At 59.7% G+C, this 15,722-nt stretch overlaps 1 protein-coding gene across 2 annotated transcripts; it reads right to left on the minus strand.

The window, feature by feature from the left end:
- Window positions 1-1,146: 1,146 nt before the first annotated feature.
- Window positions 1,147-15,236, minus strand: SMTNL1 (smoothelin like 1). 2 transcript variants are annotated; one of them, XM_065945449.1, is made up of 8 exons: window positions 15,107-15,236; window positions 9,221-9,891; window positions 8,876-9,002; window positions 8,615-8,666; window positions 6,641-6,799; window positions 6,305-6,419; window positions 5,893-6,044; window positions 1,147-1,397 (listed from the first exon to the last, which is right to left on the minus strand). In XM_065945449.1, exons 2-8 carry the CDS (start codon window positions 9,887-9,889, stop codon window positions 1,253-1,255), a joined length of 1,419 nt encoding a protein of 472 aa, XP_065801521.1. In that variant the 5' UTR covers window positions 9,890-9,891; window positions 15,107-15,236; the 3' UTR covers window positions 1,147-1,252. The 2 variants fall into 2 exon arrangements, with proteins under 2 accessions (XP_065801521.1, XP_065801520.1); XM_065945448.1 differs by having other exon boundaries at window positions 6,641-6,802.
- Between the last annotated feature and the right edge of the window lie 486 nt (window positions 15,237-15,722).

Consider the following 15,722-nt stretch of genomic DNA (forward strand, 5'->3'; position numbering starts at 1 on the left):
CAGCTCCGGGCTTTCCCGGTGGCTCAGGGGTGAAGGATCTGCCTGCAAGGCAGGAGAGCCAGGCTCCATCCTTGAGTCGGGAAGATCCCCCTGGAGGAGGGCATGGCGACCCACTCCAGTATCCTTCCCTGGAGAATCCCGTGGACGGAGGAGCCTGGCGGGCTGCAGTCCACGGGGTCGCACAGAGTCAGACACGACAGAAATGCCTAAGCAGCTGCAGCAGCGCACTCATCTCTAGTGAGCAGCGGGAAAGCAGTCAAAACCTCAGCCAGCGTTGAGGGGTTACCTGAGCACAAGGGACGAGCTTCCGGGTGCGGTGGTTCTAAAACCACTTGCTTTTTTGGGGGGGGGGCTCACCACACAGCATGCAGGATCTTAGCTCCCTGACTCGGGATTGAAGGCGTGCCCCCCTGCAGTGGATGTGTGGAGTCTTAACTACTGGACTGCCAGGGAAATCCCCAAACCACGGGCTTTTCAGAGGCAGAACGTGGAGTATCTTTGAGTCAAACACATCACCTCCGGGTCCCACGAGCCTCGTTTGAGTGGGAGTTCTAGAGAATCTTCTACAGCAGCCCCGGTCCTGGAGCCCCCTACTCTAGGAGAGGTGTGGAGAGAGGGGAAAAGCTGTGGGCAAGTGCCCCCCGTGGCTGGAAACGTGAGGATGTCGTTCCTTTGGGCCACCGCTCAGAGAACGTTTGTGAGGCAGGCCGCAGGCGAGGCCTTTGGCCTTTGTTGTCGTCTGTTGTTAGTCGCTAGACTGCTAAGTCGCACCTGGCTCTCTTTGACCCCTGGACTGCAGCAGGCCAGGCTCCTCTGTCCCCCACTGTCTCCCAGAGTTTGCTCAAAATCACCACCACTGAGCCGGTGATACTGTCTACGTGATTCCATTTAACCCTCCGCACCTGCGGGATTCTGAGCCGCGATTATCCCCGTTCAGATGGTGAACTGAAGCTCAGAGAGGTTCTCTCAGTGGCCCAGGGACACACAGCTTCTTGGCGACGAGACCCTGCACACTCCTGTCCCAGATGCCTGTCACAATTGTTGAGAAAATCACATCGGGTGAGGAAAGTGGGAGGCCGGGGCTGCTTATCCCAGAGCGAGAGAGGCTCCCGGCGGGGTAGGGAGGGAGCCCCGAGGAGCCAGACGGGGTTTTACAAAACAGCCTTTAATGCAGTTAAGACTGGGGCCGCCTGCCCAGCCCCGCCGCCTCCTCGGAGCTGAGGGAGCCTCCGGGCCAGCACTGGCCGGCCCCTCATTTCTTCTTGGTCTTGACCAGCCCCTTCTGCACGAGGCTGCGGTACAGCTCCTGGATGTAGGTGTAGACGCACTTGGAGTCGGGCACCGCCAGCCGCACCATGTCGTCCACCTCCAGCAGCTGGGCGCAGTCGGCCAGTTTCCTGAGGGGCAGAGGAGGCGGGGTGAGAAGTGGGGGGCTAAGGGGTGGGGTGGGGCAGCCCCCCAAGGATGAAGCCCACAGGACTGCGTGCAGCAGCGCTGGGACTTCGTCTGGTGCAACCATCCCACTGTGCAGATGAGACAGCTGCGGTCCAGCAGAGTCAAGACTCAGACTCAGCGTGCCTTGACTCCAAGGCCGCGTTTTCACTGCCCCACGTGTGTGCACGTGGGAGCGCGACCCTCTGGTCTGGGGTTCCACGTGAACCACCCTTCTATGTGCGCCCGTGTCCGGCACCCAGAAGGACAGGCCCCGCAGGAAGAGTTAAAAGCACAGACCCCTAATCCCGGCTGGAGTGTGGGCGTGCAGCCTCAGTTCCTCCAGCTTCTGCAGGCTATGTGTGTGTACTGAGGGGCGCCGCGTGCTAGGCGTTCTTCTGGGGAGTTCAACACTGAACAAAATAAGAATCCCCCATCCTCATCAACGTTCTCGAGGCAGAAAACAGGCAGTTGTCAAATAGAAATTGATGGTACATCAGAGGAAGAGAGATACTATAGAGAAAAAGAAGGCAGGGAAGGAAAGGACATGTTTCTGTGTTCAAGGGGGTTTGCTTTTGTAATATTGTGTTGGTGATGGCATTTAACTTATTTATTGTCAGTGCCTCGCGGCTTCTGGGATTTTAGTTCCCCCATCAGGGATTGAACTTGGGCCCTCGGCAATGAGAGTGCAGAGTCCTAACCACTGCACCGCCAGGGAGTTCCCCGGAAAGAGAGAGAGAGAAAGAGACAAGTTGCTCAGTCGTGTCTGACTCTTTGCAACCCATGAGCTGTAGCTGACCAGGCTCCTCCATCCATGGGATTTTCGAGACAAGAACGCTGGAGTCGGTTGCCATTTCCTCCTCCAGGGGATCTTTCTGATCCAGGTATCAAACCCGGGTCTCCAAGACTGCAGGCAGACTGCTTAGCATCTGAGCCACCAGGGAAGCCTGGAGTTCCTCAAAGAGATTTTTAATAGGAAAAGTTCTCTTAAGAGGACTTTTAAGCTCAGGAAAGTTCTAAAGAGAGTAAATTGGGTACATATTTGCAGGAAGGGGGTTCCAGGCAGAGAAAACAGCAGGTGCAAACGTCCTGAGGCAGGAGTGCTTGAGCAACTGCATGGAACTTAGCAGCAAGTCCCGTTTCTCTAACTTCCCAGCTGCTCTTTGGGACCACAGGCTACTCCTGGCTTTGCCGAGGCCGACCATCTGATCTGAGCATTGTCGGGGCCTTGCCACCACATGCCAGGAGGCTCATCAAGTGTTTTCCTCTACCCTTCTTTTTTTTTTTGCCGCTCTGCACAGCTTACAGGATCTCAGCTCCCCAACTCAGGGACTGAGCCAGCCCAGCCCAGGGCAAAGCCTGGAGTCCGAACCCCTGGGCCGGCAGGGAGCTCCAAATGCCTTCTCTCGACTGGTCTCGTTTCCTCCACTCCTCTGTGTTCAGCCGGCAGAAGGGGAGCCGAGACTCGCACGCAGCACCTTGGTGGTTTGCCCAAAGCGAGCGGCACAGCGGGGACTCCACCGCCGGCCTGTCGGACACGCCTGGCATCCCAGCCCTGAAGCTGGGTCCCAGCAGGCCGCCGGGGTACCGGCGGGAGGGGCCACCATGTTCTGGCGGGCGTCCTCTCAGGGCTGAGTCAGCTGGACCGACAGCCAAGCCAGACGGGCCTGGGCGCAGGCGAGGAGCGCAGACTGAGGGGCTTCGAGGAACAGGACGAGCTCCCCGCCACCAACGCCTGCTGTCGGCTCCCGGCTCTGGGTCCGGGTGCGGTTTCCCACCCGGGAGAGGCTGGGCCTGGAGAGCCAGGGCGGGACTGTTCCAGAGGAGTCAGAGAAGCCTTCTAGAAGGGAGCCAGCTGTGGCCGGGCCCCTTACTTTGCACACGTCGTCTGCACACCCAGCCCTAGGAGAGGTTCCGTCAGCTGCCGAGGGTCAGAGAGCGAGGCAGGGGGACTTTCCGGGTGGTCCAGCGGTCAGGGCTTGGAGCTCCCAGGGCGGAGGCGCACGTGTGACCCCCGGTCTCCCGTGGTCAGGGAACTAAGATCCCGCACGCCTCACAGCATGGCCACACACGCACAGCCTGAGCTGCAGGAGGACAGTGACCCGTGGCCCAGAGGACAGGGACGCCTGTCAGGGCCAAGCCACACGCCCTTCTGATGGTGACCGAGAGCTCGCAGTCCCGGCCAGGAGTTTCCCTCTCCAGGGCCGGGTCGGCCACACCCTCCTGCAGCAGCCTCCCATATCTCCCTGCTGCAGCCACACTCGCGTCGTTGTGACCGTCAAATCAGACGATCCAAGAAACGCGCTTAGCAGGACGCCTGGCGTCTGATCACGCTAGGTTCCCATGGCTTGTCATGGCCCTTAAAGGTGCTCTGAGCTCAGAGCAGGACACAGGGCTCCCGACCCCTTCACCCCGACCCCCAGCCCAGGGCAGGATAACGTGAAACTGAAGGGGCCTTCCAGAGCACCAACTCTGCATGCACGCGTGCGTGCCCAGTCATGTCCAACTCCTTGTGACCCCATGGACTGTAGCCCGCCAGGCTCCTCTGTCCATGGGATTTTCCAGGCAAGAGTACTGCAGTGGGTTGCCATTTCAGTAAGGAATCTGTCTGCAGTGCAGGAGACCCGGATTCAATCCCTGGGTCGGGAAGATCCCCTGGAGAAGGAAACCACAACCCACTCCAGCACTCTTGCCTGGAGAATCCCAAGGACAGAGGAGCCTGGTGGGCTACAGTCTATGGGTCTCAGGAGTCGGACACGACTCAGAGACTAAACCACCACCTCCAGGAGATCTTCCCGGCCCAGGGATTGAACCCGGGTCTCTTGGCGTCTCCTGCACTGGCAGGCAGGTTTTTTTAAGATCACTGAGCCACCTGGGAAGCCCTTCTGTAGCACCAGGTCTGGGAGTTTTCAGATGGGATCCTTGGTGCCCGAGGGCCGGGAGACGTGCTTCAGGACCATCTTAGGAAGGGGGTTGGACTGACCTGGGGTGTCCCGGGAGCCCCTCCCAGCCTAAAAAGGCCGCCCTTAAATCTGTTTCCTGTGTTGGGCATCCACTTACTGTTTTGTTTGAGGAAGCTGCCGGTGGGGTGGGGGACCCATTTGAAAAGCACCAGTCAGTATCAGCCGTCTGGTTTTCCAGTGGGTACACGCAGACCCAGAGAGGGGAGGGTGGCTGCCCCGGGCTTCCCCGCGGGTTGGTGGCCAGGCCTGAACTCGCTCAGAGGGCTCGGCCTCCCGGACCAAGACGCTGCCAGCATCCCCAGGGACTTGTTCTCTCCTCCAGGCCTTCAGAAACACCCTCAGCCGCCCCTTCCCAGGCCCCAGAGCTGTCCTCATGGATGACACCCTCTGCCCAGACCGGGTGGCCCAGAAGCCTCCCCCAGGCAGGAAAGGAAGAGTGGCCCAGGATGAGCCCCCTGGGAGCCTCAAGGCCATTGGGGAACCGGCTGGCCTCCCCGGGGGAGAGGTGGAAGCCTTTGGCCGAGTCCGGCTTTGGGGCTTTGGTAGGGAGGGTGCCTCCGCTCCCCACCGCCCGGCTGCCTTGTGTTCGCCTCTCAGGGTCTTCCCTGGGCTCCGCTGCTCCTCACGCCCCTCCTGCCTGTCTAGTCCTGGCACCCAGCTGTGCGAACCTCAGCAATGAATCTCCCTCTGGGTCCCATATCGAATAGCAAGGATCATCACAGGGGCTCCCCTGGCAGTCCTGTGATTGGGAATCCGCCTGTCAGTGCAGGGACCATGGGGTCAGTCCCTGGTCTGGGGTGATTCCACATGCCTCAGGGCGACTAAGCCTGTGGGCCAGACACACTGCTGAAGCCCAAGAGCCTAGAGCCTGGACAAGAGAAGCCTGTGCACATGAGGAAGAGGAAAGCCTGCTCATCGCAACTGGAGAAAGTCCGTGCAGCCAAAAATAAGTAGATTTTAAAAATACATAACAATTGTGATATCATTCATTTTAGTACAGAACAGCAGCTAAGATTCTTGTTTATTTGAAACGTTTGCCACGGTTAGGCACTGTGATAGGGGCTGCCTACCGCAAACTCCCAGTCTTCCCCTCCTCTGTCTCTCACCCGCCTGCATGTTCCCTGCCTGTCTCCTCATAGTTTATTCTGCATGTATGTGTATTTGCTATCTGTCTCTCTAGAATGTGAGTCACGGGAGTTTCCTGGTGGGCCAGTGATTTAGACTCTGTGCTTCCAACGCCAAGAGTGAAGGTTTGGTTCCTGGTTGAGGTAGATGCCACGGGGCGCGGCCAAAAATAAAATACTATAAAATAGAATAGGCGTCACGGGCAGCGGGGATTCTGTGGCTTTCGCCCACTGCCCCGTGCTCAGCCAGTTCCCCGCATCCCGAGAAGCACCTGTCGGATTCAAGGAGGTGTGGCCACGGACTCCTTGAGGCCTGATCCGCCCTCCCGGCCCCGGCCCCAGTCCCGGCGCTCGGCGGCCCCCGCCCGGCTTACTCTGCGGTGGAGAAGGCCAGCGTGAAGTTGTGGCGGCGCTGCGCGGGGTCCAGCGCCGCGTAGTCGAAGGCGTCGGGGAAGAACTTGTGGATGAGCGCGCAGAAGGCCATGCCGCTGCCCCAGCTCGAGGAGAAGTTCTGGATGTCCACGTGCTGCGGGGGCGGGAGCCGCATCAGGGGCCTGCGCCTCGCCCCGTCGGACCCCCGGCCCCACGACCACCCCGGCCCGGCCGCCGTCCCCGGCCCGCCGTCCCCGGCCCGCCGGACCCCCGGCCCGGCCGCTGTCCCCGGCCCGCCGTCCCCGGCCCGCCGGACCCCCGCCCCGGCCGCCGTCCCCGGCCCGCCGGACCCCCGCCCCGGCCGCCGTCCCCGGCCCGCCGTCCCCGGCCCGGCCGCCGTCAAGCCGCGCGCACCTCGTAGCTCCTGGTCATGGCGCGGCACCACTCCAGCAGCATGTTACGAACGCCACCCACCGCCGCGCCGGCCGCCCTGGTGTTCCGGAACAGCGCCGTGGGGCCCGCGGCCGCCCTGCGCGCAGGGGCGGGGGATCCATCAGACGGCAGTCCTCCCGGGGGGAGGGGGGACTCCCATCAGACGGCAGTCCTCCCGGGGGGAGGGGGGACTCCCACCAGACGGCAGTCCTCCCCGGGTAGGGAGGGCATCAGATGTCCCTCTGGGGCTCGGGCTGTTTCTCCCCCACCCCATCCTCCCACCAATTCCGCCCCGCCAGCCCCTCGCCCGAGTCCTACCCCCCGAACTTGTCCACGATGGCCTTGCGGTTCTGAGCTCGGGGTCCCCGGGGCCGGGCAGGGGCGGACACCCTGCGCTCCGGTGCCTTCTCTTTCTTCTTCTCCTCTGGCGGAGGGGCCTCCGTGGGGCTCTGGGGCACGTCACTGGGCGAAGAGTCACTGCTTGGAAACGTTCAGAGGAGCGTGAGAGCCGCTGGGACCCGCCCTACAGGGAGGAGGCTGGCTGGGCAGTGGTCCCTACCGGCCCAAGAGGCTACCGAGCTACGGCCGGCCTCACACACGTGCCTTCGGGGCCAGCCCTGGGAGGCGCTGAGAAGGAAGACAGGTTCAGTCCCACTGCCTAGGTTAGAACTAGGGCACACCTGAGGTCTGACCTGAGTTCGAATCCTGCCTAGGACTCTTATTTGCCATGTAATCTTGGGAGTGTCAAACCAGTCGGTCCTAAAGGAAATCAACCCTAAATGTTCTTTGGAAGGACTGATGCTGAAGTTGAAACTCCAATGCTTTGGCCCCCTGATGGGAAGAACTGACTCATTTGAAAAGACCCTGATGCTGGGAAAGATTGAAGGCGGGAGGAGAAGGGGATGACAGAGGATGAGATGTTGGATGGCATCACTGACTCAATGGACATGGGTTTGAGAAAACTCCAGGAGTTGTAAAGGACAGGGAGGCCTGGCGCGCTGCGGTTCTTGGGGTCGCAAAGAGTCAGGTGAGACGTAGTGACTGAACAACAACTTGGGACTGTGATGTCACTTCTCTGAGCCTCAGCTTGCTTGTCTGTACAATGGGAATAGGTACCTGGCAAGGAGGGTCTAAGGCTGTGTAAGAAGGGGAATGTGAACGCTCACCAGGTACCTTTCCCTAAGAAGGTCACATGGAGGTGACGTTCAGCTCCAAATAAAGGAAGACTCTTCTAATGACGAGAAGGCAATGGCACCCCACTCTAGTACTGTTGCCTGGAAAATCCCCTGGACGGAGGAGCCTGGTAGGCTGCAGTCCACGGGGTCGCTAAGACTCGGGCACGACTGAGCAACTTCACTTTCACTTTTCACTTTCATGCATTGGGGAAGGAAACGGCAACCCACTCCAATATTCTTGCCTGGAGAATCCCAGGGATAGAGGAGCCAGGTGGGCTGCCGTCTATGGGGTCGCACAGAGTCAGACACGACTGAAGCGACTTAGCAGCGGGGGCAGCAGCTTCTAACGACAAAATCTGTGCCCTGGTAAGAGGAAGGCTCTCGTGTCATCCAGCACCTTTCAGGCATCAGGCGTCAGCTGAGTGCTTTACACACAGACGTCATTTGAGCCTCACAAGAAGCCTAAGAGGCAGGTACCCTGACCGTGCCCACTTCCCAGGGGAGGAGGGGGAAGTGATGTAGCCACAGTCACACAGCCGGGGCTTCCCTGGTGGCTCAGCGGTAAAAAAAAAAAAAAAAAAAAAAAAAAATCTGTCTGCTAAGGCAGGAGACTCGAGTGCCATCCCTGGGTCAGGAAGAGCCCCTGGAGGAGGAGATGGCAAACCCTCTCCCGTGTTTTTGCCTGGGAAATCCCATGAACCGAGGAGCCTGGTGGACTAGGGTCCACGGGGTCCCAAAGAGTCAGACACGACCAGCCTAGCGACCAACACGGCAACAGGCAGCGTCGCTGTCCAAACGCAGGCTTGCTGATCACGCCCGACCGGTGATGCTGAGACTGCAGGGACAGACAAGGCTGGGGGCTCCCATGAAGAGTCCTGGGGGTGCTGGGGAGGAGGCTCCTTCAGCACTGGGCGGGGGGCAACCAGGGAGGCCCCACCGCCCACTGCTCCCCACTCCAGCGCTTCTCATTTCCCCAGCTCTGCCCTGAGCTAGGGGGCAGCAATGTTCTGGCATATCTCGAGCCCAGATGCTGGAGGCTGTCTCAGGGGACAGCAGGCTCTGAAGGGAGCAGGTGGTGATGGTTGGGGGGAGCCGGGGCTCCAGCGTTGGACATTACCTGGCTGAAGTACCTGGCTCTTCAGAAGCTGCGGTGTCTGGGCTCAGCCCCTCTGAAGGAGAGGAACAGGAGGGAGGGAAGCAGGGCAATCGTGGTGCGCCCCCCACACGCCCCGGGGGGGCCCTGAAGCAGGTGGGGTCCTGGCCCCCGCCCCCGGACGCCCCCCACGCCCCCGGGCGGACCCTGCAGCAGGTGGGCCCCAGGGCACCCCCCCTCCGCACGCCCAGGACGCCCCCCACAACCCCGGGGGCGCCCCCTCACCTGGGCTGGCGCTGCCGCCCTCCTCCGTGGGGCTCTCGGGCCATCCCTCTGGGGAGCTGGGAGGCCCCCCTGCCCCGTCCTCGGCCTCTGCACCCTCGTCCTGCTCATCAGCAGGACCGCCCGGCTCCTGGAAGGAACGCGCTGCGTGGGCTCGTGCCTGCCCGAGGCTCTGCGAGCACTTCAGAAAGATCTGGAAGGCAGCCCGGGGCCAGAGCGCGGCTCCCCCGGCCCCCGCCTCCCACCCAGGCTCCGGGACTTTCCTGGAGGAATAAAGCGGGCCGGGGGCTCTGGGGGGGACTCTGGGTCGCCGTGGGGCCCCCTCCCTCCCCCCGCTTCCGCACTCACCACCCCCTCCGTCGCCTCCTCCTCCTGTGGCTCGGGCGTGGCCTCCTCCGGCCTGGCGGCCTTCTTCGGAGAGTCCAGCCGGGCCGCTGGAGCGCCGGCCTCCTCCTGGGCTGCAGCCCGGGGCTCCTCCGCCTTGCTGCCCTCCTCCTGAGGGGCCGTGGCGGCCTCGCCCTTCCCTTCGGCCTCCCTGCCTCCAGCCTCGGGCTCCTGCGCCCCGGAAGCCTGCTTCAGCTCGGCCTGGGCCTCTCCGCTAGCGTCTTCGCTCTCCCTAGGCCCAGGCCTGGCCTCTTTCTCGGCAGCCCTCGGCTTCTCAGACGCCGACGCGGTCTCCCCCTCTCTCTCCGCCCCCGTGGGCTCAGAGTGGCTCTGGTCTCTCCTGTCGGTCTTCCCAGGGGCCGCGGTGGTCTCTCCCTGCCCCCTGCCTTCCTGCTGAAGGCCAGCCTCCCCTTGGGATTCCGCCTTGACCTCAGCCAGCCCGTCTGCCTGGCATTCAGCGGGAACGCCGTCCTCGGCCGGGGCCCGCTCCTGCTGGCCCGCTCTGGCGGTGCCCTCGGCGGGGCCTGCGGCCGCCTCCTCTGCAGAGCCGCCACCTCCCGCGGCCTCCAGGGCCTCCGCGGCTGGGGGGACAGTGGCCCCGTCCTCAGAGGGCTTCCCCGCCTTCTGCTCCATCTCTGGAAAGAGAAGACAGACACAGCCGGTCATGCCCCCTTTCTCCAGGTGAAGGCCCTGGAGTCTGGACACCTTCAGTTCAGTCCCGGGGTCCCCAATGCTTGGACATGAGACACCAGCACCCACTTTCCGTCTGGCTGAGAGAGGGGGACGTCACCACTGCCCCCAAAGGCGGTGCTGGGCCGGCTGTGTTCACTTGCTGCCACCGAGCGGTCCTCTGCAGGCTGTGACTTGGGCTTTAAGGAACACTGGGTCAGGACTTGCTTGGTGGTCCAGTGGTTAAGAATCTGCCTGCCAATGCAGGGGACCCGGGTTTGATGCCTGGTGCGAGAAGATTCCATGTGCTGAGGGGCAGTTAAGTCCTTGGACCAGGACTACTGAGCCCGCGCTCCTGAGCCCGAGAGCCATCACAAGAGAAGCCCTGGGCATCGCAGGGAAGAGTATCCCACTCGCTGCCACTAGAGAAAGCCTGGGCACAGCAGCAGAGACCCAGCACAGCTAAAGGCAAATAAATAAACAAAAACACTTAAAAAAACAAGAACGCTGAGTCACCTAATGCCTTTTCAATGATTTGGCCCCTTTTTGGATAAGTCAGCGGGGTGGTTACAGTTTGACACTCGCATCCCTGGACAGTTACTCCTCGTCCCTTTCGATGGAGATAGCTGTCCGCATGGCCTGCAGGCTCAGAGCCCAAAGCAGACAGGAATCTCTAGATAGAATCAAATAAGACTGCTTTGATGCCAGTTGGATTTATTTTTACAGTTACGTTCTATTTCTGGCCGATGATGCGGAGTTTCCATTTCCAGTAGTGATATAAAGTTTCTGTTATAAATACACTTATTGAAGTTAAAATCAGCTAATTCGAAGGAATATGTTCAGGAAAGCAGGATACAAGATACCTAAGCTGCGGAGATGGCGTAAAGATGCCTGAGATTTGGGGAGCACTGGGTCTGCATGGGGTCTGGGTCTCTGCCAGCTCCGAAGAGCTGGCCCTGGGCGTGGCAGAGTTCCCTTCTGTGAAGAAGAGATATGTGCTCTCCTTGATTAACCTCCGCAGGGAAGTCTGATCCTCCAGCTGCCAGGGATGGGAGGAAAGGGAGCGCGTGACACTTTAATGTGAGGTTTCCTCTTCAAGTACTGTATGTACAGTCAGCCCTCCATATCCTTGGGTTCTGTGGATTCAGCCAACCTCGGATGGAAGATATTTGAAAAACAAAAAAAAACCAAAAAAGTACAAAAGGCAAAACTTAAATCTGCAGCCGCTCCAACTATTTACATAGCATTTACATTGTTATTAACAATTGTCTACATAACATTTTCATTGTCCTGGGTGTTACAAGCGATCTAGAGCTGACTTAAAGTATGAGGAAGGACTGTGTCGGTTAACAGCAAATGCTGCACCATTTCATCGAAGAGACGAGAGCATCTGTAGATTTTAGTGTCCTCCAGGGAGGCTGGGTCTGATTCCCCACAGACACTGAAGGATGGTTATGCTGTCCAGTCTACGAAAATAGCTGGGTAGGGGGACAGGGCCAGCTCCTTCCTCCTTCTGCCCTTCTTGGGGGGTCTGTTTACAGAGAAAATAATCCCCGAATAATGTTCAGAGCATGACTCAGGCAGTAAAAGAAGCAGACACTGCTGTCACTGGCTAAAAATACCTCCCGCTGTCTGCAGGGCCGTCACTCTGGGTACAGTACCCCTGGCACCTGAGCAGTTGGGACGGAGGCAGGAAGACTCGGGTACGAGGGCCAGGGCCCTATTCCTGTCAGCCATTCGGGTCCTGGGGTCCTTGGTTTAATCTCCTACCGTTTCCCCAGGAAGCGGGCTGGGATTTTCAAAGATGCTCACGCTGCCCTTCAATTCCACTGTTCCTAATACAGCCCACAGTTCACAGCTCTAGCAGTGAATTAAAGCTGGAGGGAAATCAATGAAGCTGGGAGACGGAGCGCCCATCGGCAGGGACCTAGGGGCTTGCCCTGACCTCGGCCCCAAGCCTGGGACCGGAGCGAATCTCCTTGCCTCTCTGGAGAGTCTTCATTTCCAACACAGACGGGACTGGTTGAGGTTGAGTCAGCAAACTGTGCTCTGTGGAAAACTGTGCTGTGCTCAGTCGCGTCCGACTCGGCAACCCCATGGACTGTAACCCACCAGGCTCCTCTGTCCGCGGGGACTCTCCAGGCAAAGATACTGGAGTGGGTGGCCATGCCTTCCTCCAGGGGGATCTTCCCAACCCAGGTCTCCCGCATTGCAGGCGGATTCTTCACCAGCTGAGCCACCAAGGAAGCCCAAGAAACTGGAGTGGGTAACCATTCCCTCCTCCAGGGGATCTTCCTGACATAGGAAATTGAACCGGGTCTCCTGTGTTACAGGTCGATTCTTTACCAGCTGAGCTACCAGGGAAGCCTGTGGAAAACTAGGGCCTCCTAAGACATTCATAGGGCTTCCCAGCTAGTGCCAGTGGTAAAGAACCCGCCTGCCAATGCAGGAGGCGAAAGAGACTTGGGTTTGATCCCTGGGTCTGGAAGATCCCTTGGAGAAGGAACTGGCACCCCACTCCAGTATTCTTGCCTGGAGAACTCCATGGGCAGAGGAGCCTGGTGCAGTCCATGGGGGCCGCAGTCCATGGGGCCACAAAGAGTCGGACGTGACCGAGTGAGTGAATAAGACGTTAAGGAGGGCTGCATTAGGGACAGGAGGGTGTTCACTGGCTATGATTCTTCCAAAAACAGCCTACTCTTAACCATCTTAGAGTCTTACAGCTTCATTAGCACTTAGAGTCCAGATACCCCACGGTAAAGAAATCTTACGTTTGTTTAGCTTCCTTTAACTCATTTTTCTCCAAACATACTTGGCCTTGGATTTTCTTTTTCATGCTTTCTTTTCATTTTGCTTTATCTATCCTGAGGTAGTCTCCGCCCCGAGTCTCTTTCTCCTCCTGCATGGGCAGACAGCTTCTTTACCGCTGACACCACCTGGGAAGCCCTATTGATGTCTTAGGAGGCCCTAGTTTTCCACAGGCTTCCCTGGTACAGATGTGAGAGTTGAACCACAAAGAAAGCTGAGCACTGAAAAATTGATGCTTTTGAACTGTGGTGTTGGAGAAGACTCTTGAGCGTCCCTTGGACTGCAAGGAGATCCAACCAGTCCATCCTAAAGGAGATCAGTCCTGGGTGTTCATTGGAAGGACTGATGCTCAAGCTGAAGCTCCAACACTCTGGCCACCTGATGCGTAGAGTTGACTCATTGGAAAAGACCCTGATGCTGGGAAAGATTGAAGGCGGGAGGAGAAGTGGACCACAGAGGATGAGATGGCTGGATGGCATCACCGACTCAATGGACATGGGTTTGGGTAAACTCTGGTAGTTGGTGAAGGACAGGGAGACCTGGCGTGCTGTGGCTCATGGGGTCGCAAAGAGTCGGACATGACTGAGTGACTGAACAACCACCCTGAGATGCATCTGTTGCCCTCTTGAGCAAAGCTCCCTTTAGCAGAAGAAACTTTAGCGGATGCTGGTCTAAATGGTCCATACACCCCATCCCTGCCTTGCGCTCTTGTTGGGAATCACTGATTCTTCAGCTTCCTATGAGGGGATTCCCAGCTCCCACTGCGACCTTGAGCAAGCTTCTTACCCTGCCTGGGTTTTGACTTCTAGAGATAAAAATAGGTCTCACCTCACAGGGATGGTGGAGGGTTAAGAAAGCCAGTGCATAGAACGTATTTGAGGGCGTTCCTGGCATGGAAGGAGGACTCAGCCTACATCAGCTTGAACTGTGTAGGTTGGCTTCTGCCCTGCCCTGGGCCAGATTAAGGTCCTGACTCAGCCAGGAGGGCATTTAGTTGGTAAGACAAGGCAAAGAAAACTGAACACCGGTAAGATGATGAGCCCTCTTTATGCCTCAAAGTGTGGCAGTGAGAGGCTAAGACACAGCTGAGCCCCGCAGCTGTCTTACCCTTCATCCAGGCTCCACACACAGTCCGGTGGAGGGGAAGGGCAGGTGTACACACACGCACACACACACGCACACCACCCCTCAGCCATCCTGTGTGTTCCTCACCTCAGCTCTCCACTCTCCAGGCCTGTCAGAAACAGTCAAGGAGTGAAGAAGTGCAGAATACTGAGATGCTAGGATAACACCACCCACCCCAGCAGTGACTTCCCTATGGCTCAGATGGTAAAGAATCTCCCTGCAGTGCAGGAGACCTGGGTTCGATCCCCGGGTCAGGAAGATCCCCTGGAGAAGGAGATGGCACCCCACTCCAGTGTTCTTGCCTGGAGAATCCCATGGACGGAGGAACCTGGAGGGCTACAGTCCACGGGGTCACAAAGATTCAGACACGACTGAGTGACTAACACACACACCGCAGCATGAACAATTCTGCAGCTCACTGCGGCACCCTCCTGTGCCTCCCTGCTTCCTCACTCTAACCCCTCGGAATAGGCCTTACTGGCCCCATTTTACAGATGGAGGAACTTGAGGCTTGGGGAGTGGAAGGCCCTTGACTACAGTGGTGGTTAAGACAATTATGGCCAAACTGTATGTAGAACCCAGGTCCCCTGAGGACCAGTCCAGAGCTTCTGCCGGAGATGCTGCCCCCTACCAGCTCCTCAGCCAGCGTCCCGTGGGAGGCGCCCGGTGGGGGTGAGGGGGACCCCAGGAGGGCAGTCAGACGTGGCTGAGGAGGTCGGCTCTCGCTTCCAAGTACGCGGTAGCCTCCGTCCCCCTGCCCTGCCCGGGGAGCCTTCATTCCGCCCCGGTTTTGTGTCCCCTGCGGCAGCTCCCGTCTCTTCCTGTTCGTCTTGGCAGAAGGGAAGGCAGAGTAGCCAGGAGCCCGAGTTCCACGCCCCACAGAGTGGAGACAGTGCTGGCGGCTCTGCTGACACCTCACGACCTCTGCCGCTCGGCCTGCCTCCCGGGGGTCCTCCAGCCAGCGACATCCCTCGGAGATGCCCGCCTCCCACCCCAACTGGACTCGGAAGTCTGCGAGGCCCTCTCTGCCCATCAGGTCCTGGTGGGTGGCCACCTGCGGGCGACTCTGCCGAACACCCCAGGGCTGAGTCGCCAACCTCCGGCTCAAAAGAGTCGACATAGTGATGGACAGTCGGAGAGGATTTCTCCAACTGGGGGGCGCTGCTCAGAGGCTCCTGCCCTTGGAGGTGGGCAGAGGGGTCGGCAGGCGGAGGGGCCGCTTGGAGAGGGGAGCAGGGCTTCACCTACCTGCGGGGCCTCTGTCTGGGGTCCTGGAGCCGCCTCCTTCCTCGAGCTGAGCGGTCTCTCCCGGGCTGTCTTTAAGCCCCCGGGCTTCTAGCCCCCAGCTTCCCCCCACACCCCCCCACTGCAAGGGCCTGGGGCCACGACCAGCATTGTTTACTATCCTGTTGGTACAACACTCCCCCTGGACGGGGAGGCTCGGGTTTCCGGAGGAGCGCCGACAGGTGGCACCTTCCAATCACCGCCGGGCCCTCCCGCCTGCCCGGGCCCGCGTCCGTCCTGCGCCCGTCTCCTTCCCCGCGTCCTCGCCTGGCCCGGCGGCCCCACGGCGTCTGCGGGCCCCTGTGGAGCGTGGCCGCCGGCTGGCCGGCCTCCCCGACCGTGCAGAGCCCAGGTCCTGCACCTCCCTGCCCTCCGCGTGCCTTCCAACAGCCCCTTTACCCTCCTCGCACTGAAGCAGCTGCAGGAGGCTGGGCGAGGGAGGGGGCGAGGGGACAGCTGCCTGGGGACCTGCTTCGGGGCCCGATGGATGCAGTGGGGGAGGGGCGGAGAGAAGGGAGATGGTCCAAGCTGACGGCTCACCAGTCCAGATGATACCAAACCGAGCTCTATTTCGAGCCAA

The sequence above is a fragment of the Muntiacus reevesi genome, chromosome 9 (genome assembly GCF_963930625.1).
Source record: "Muntiacus reevesi chromosome 9, mMunRee1.1, whole genome shotgun sequence".
Classification (NCBI taxonomy): domain Eukaryota; kingdom Metazoa; phylum Chordata; class Mammalia; order Artiodactyla; family Cervidae; genus Muntiacus; species Muntiacus reevesi.

Bases quoted from the DNA above. Each gene is read 5' to 3' on its own strand.
- SMTNL1 (XM_065945448.1), bottom strand. From the start codon at position 9,889: ATGGAGCAGAAGGCGGGGAAGCCCTCTGAGGACGGGGCCACTGTCCCC. The intron at 9,003-9,220 runs GTGAGTGCGGAA...CGTTCCTTCCAG, and splicing joins AGGAGGCGACGGAGGGGGTG to GAGCCGGGCGGTCCTGCTGA. The intron at 6,420-6,640 runs GTAGGACTCGGG...CCCTGCGCGCAG, and splicing joins ATCGTGGACAAGTTCGGGGG to GGCGGCCGCGGGCCCCACGG.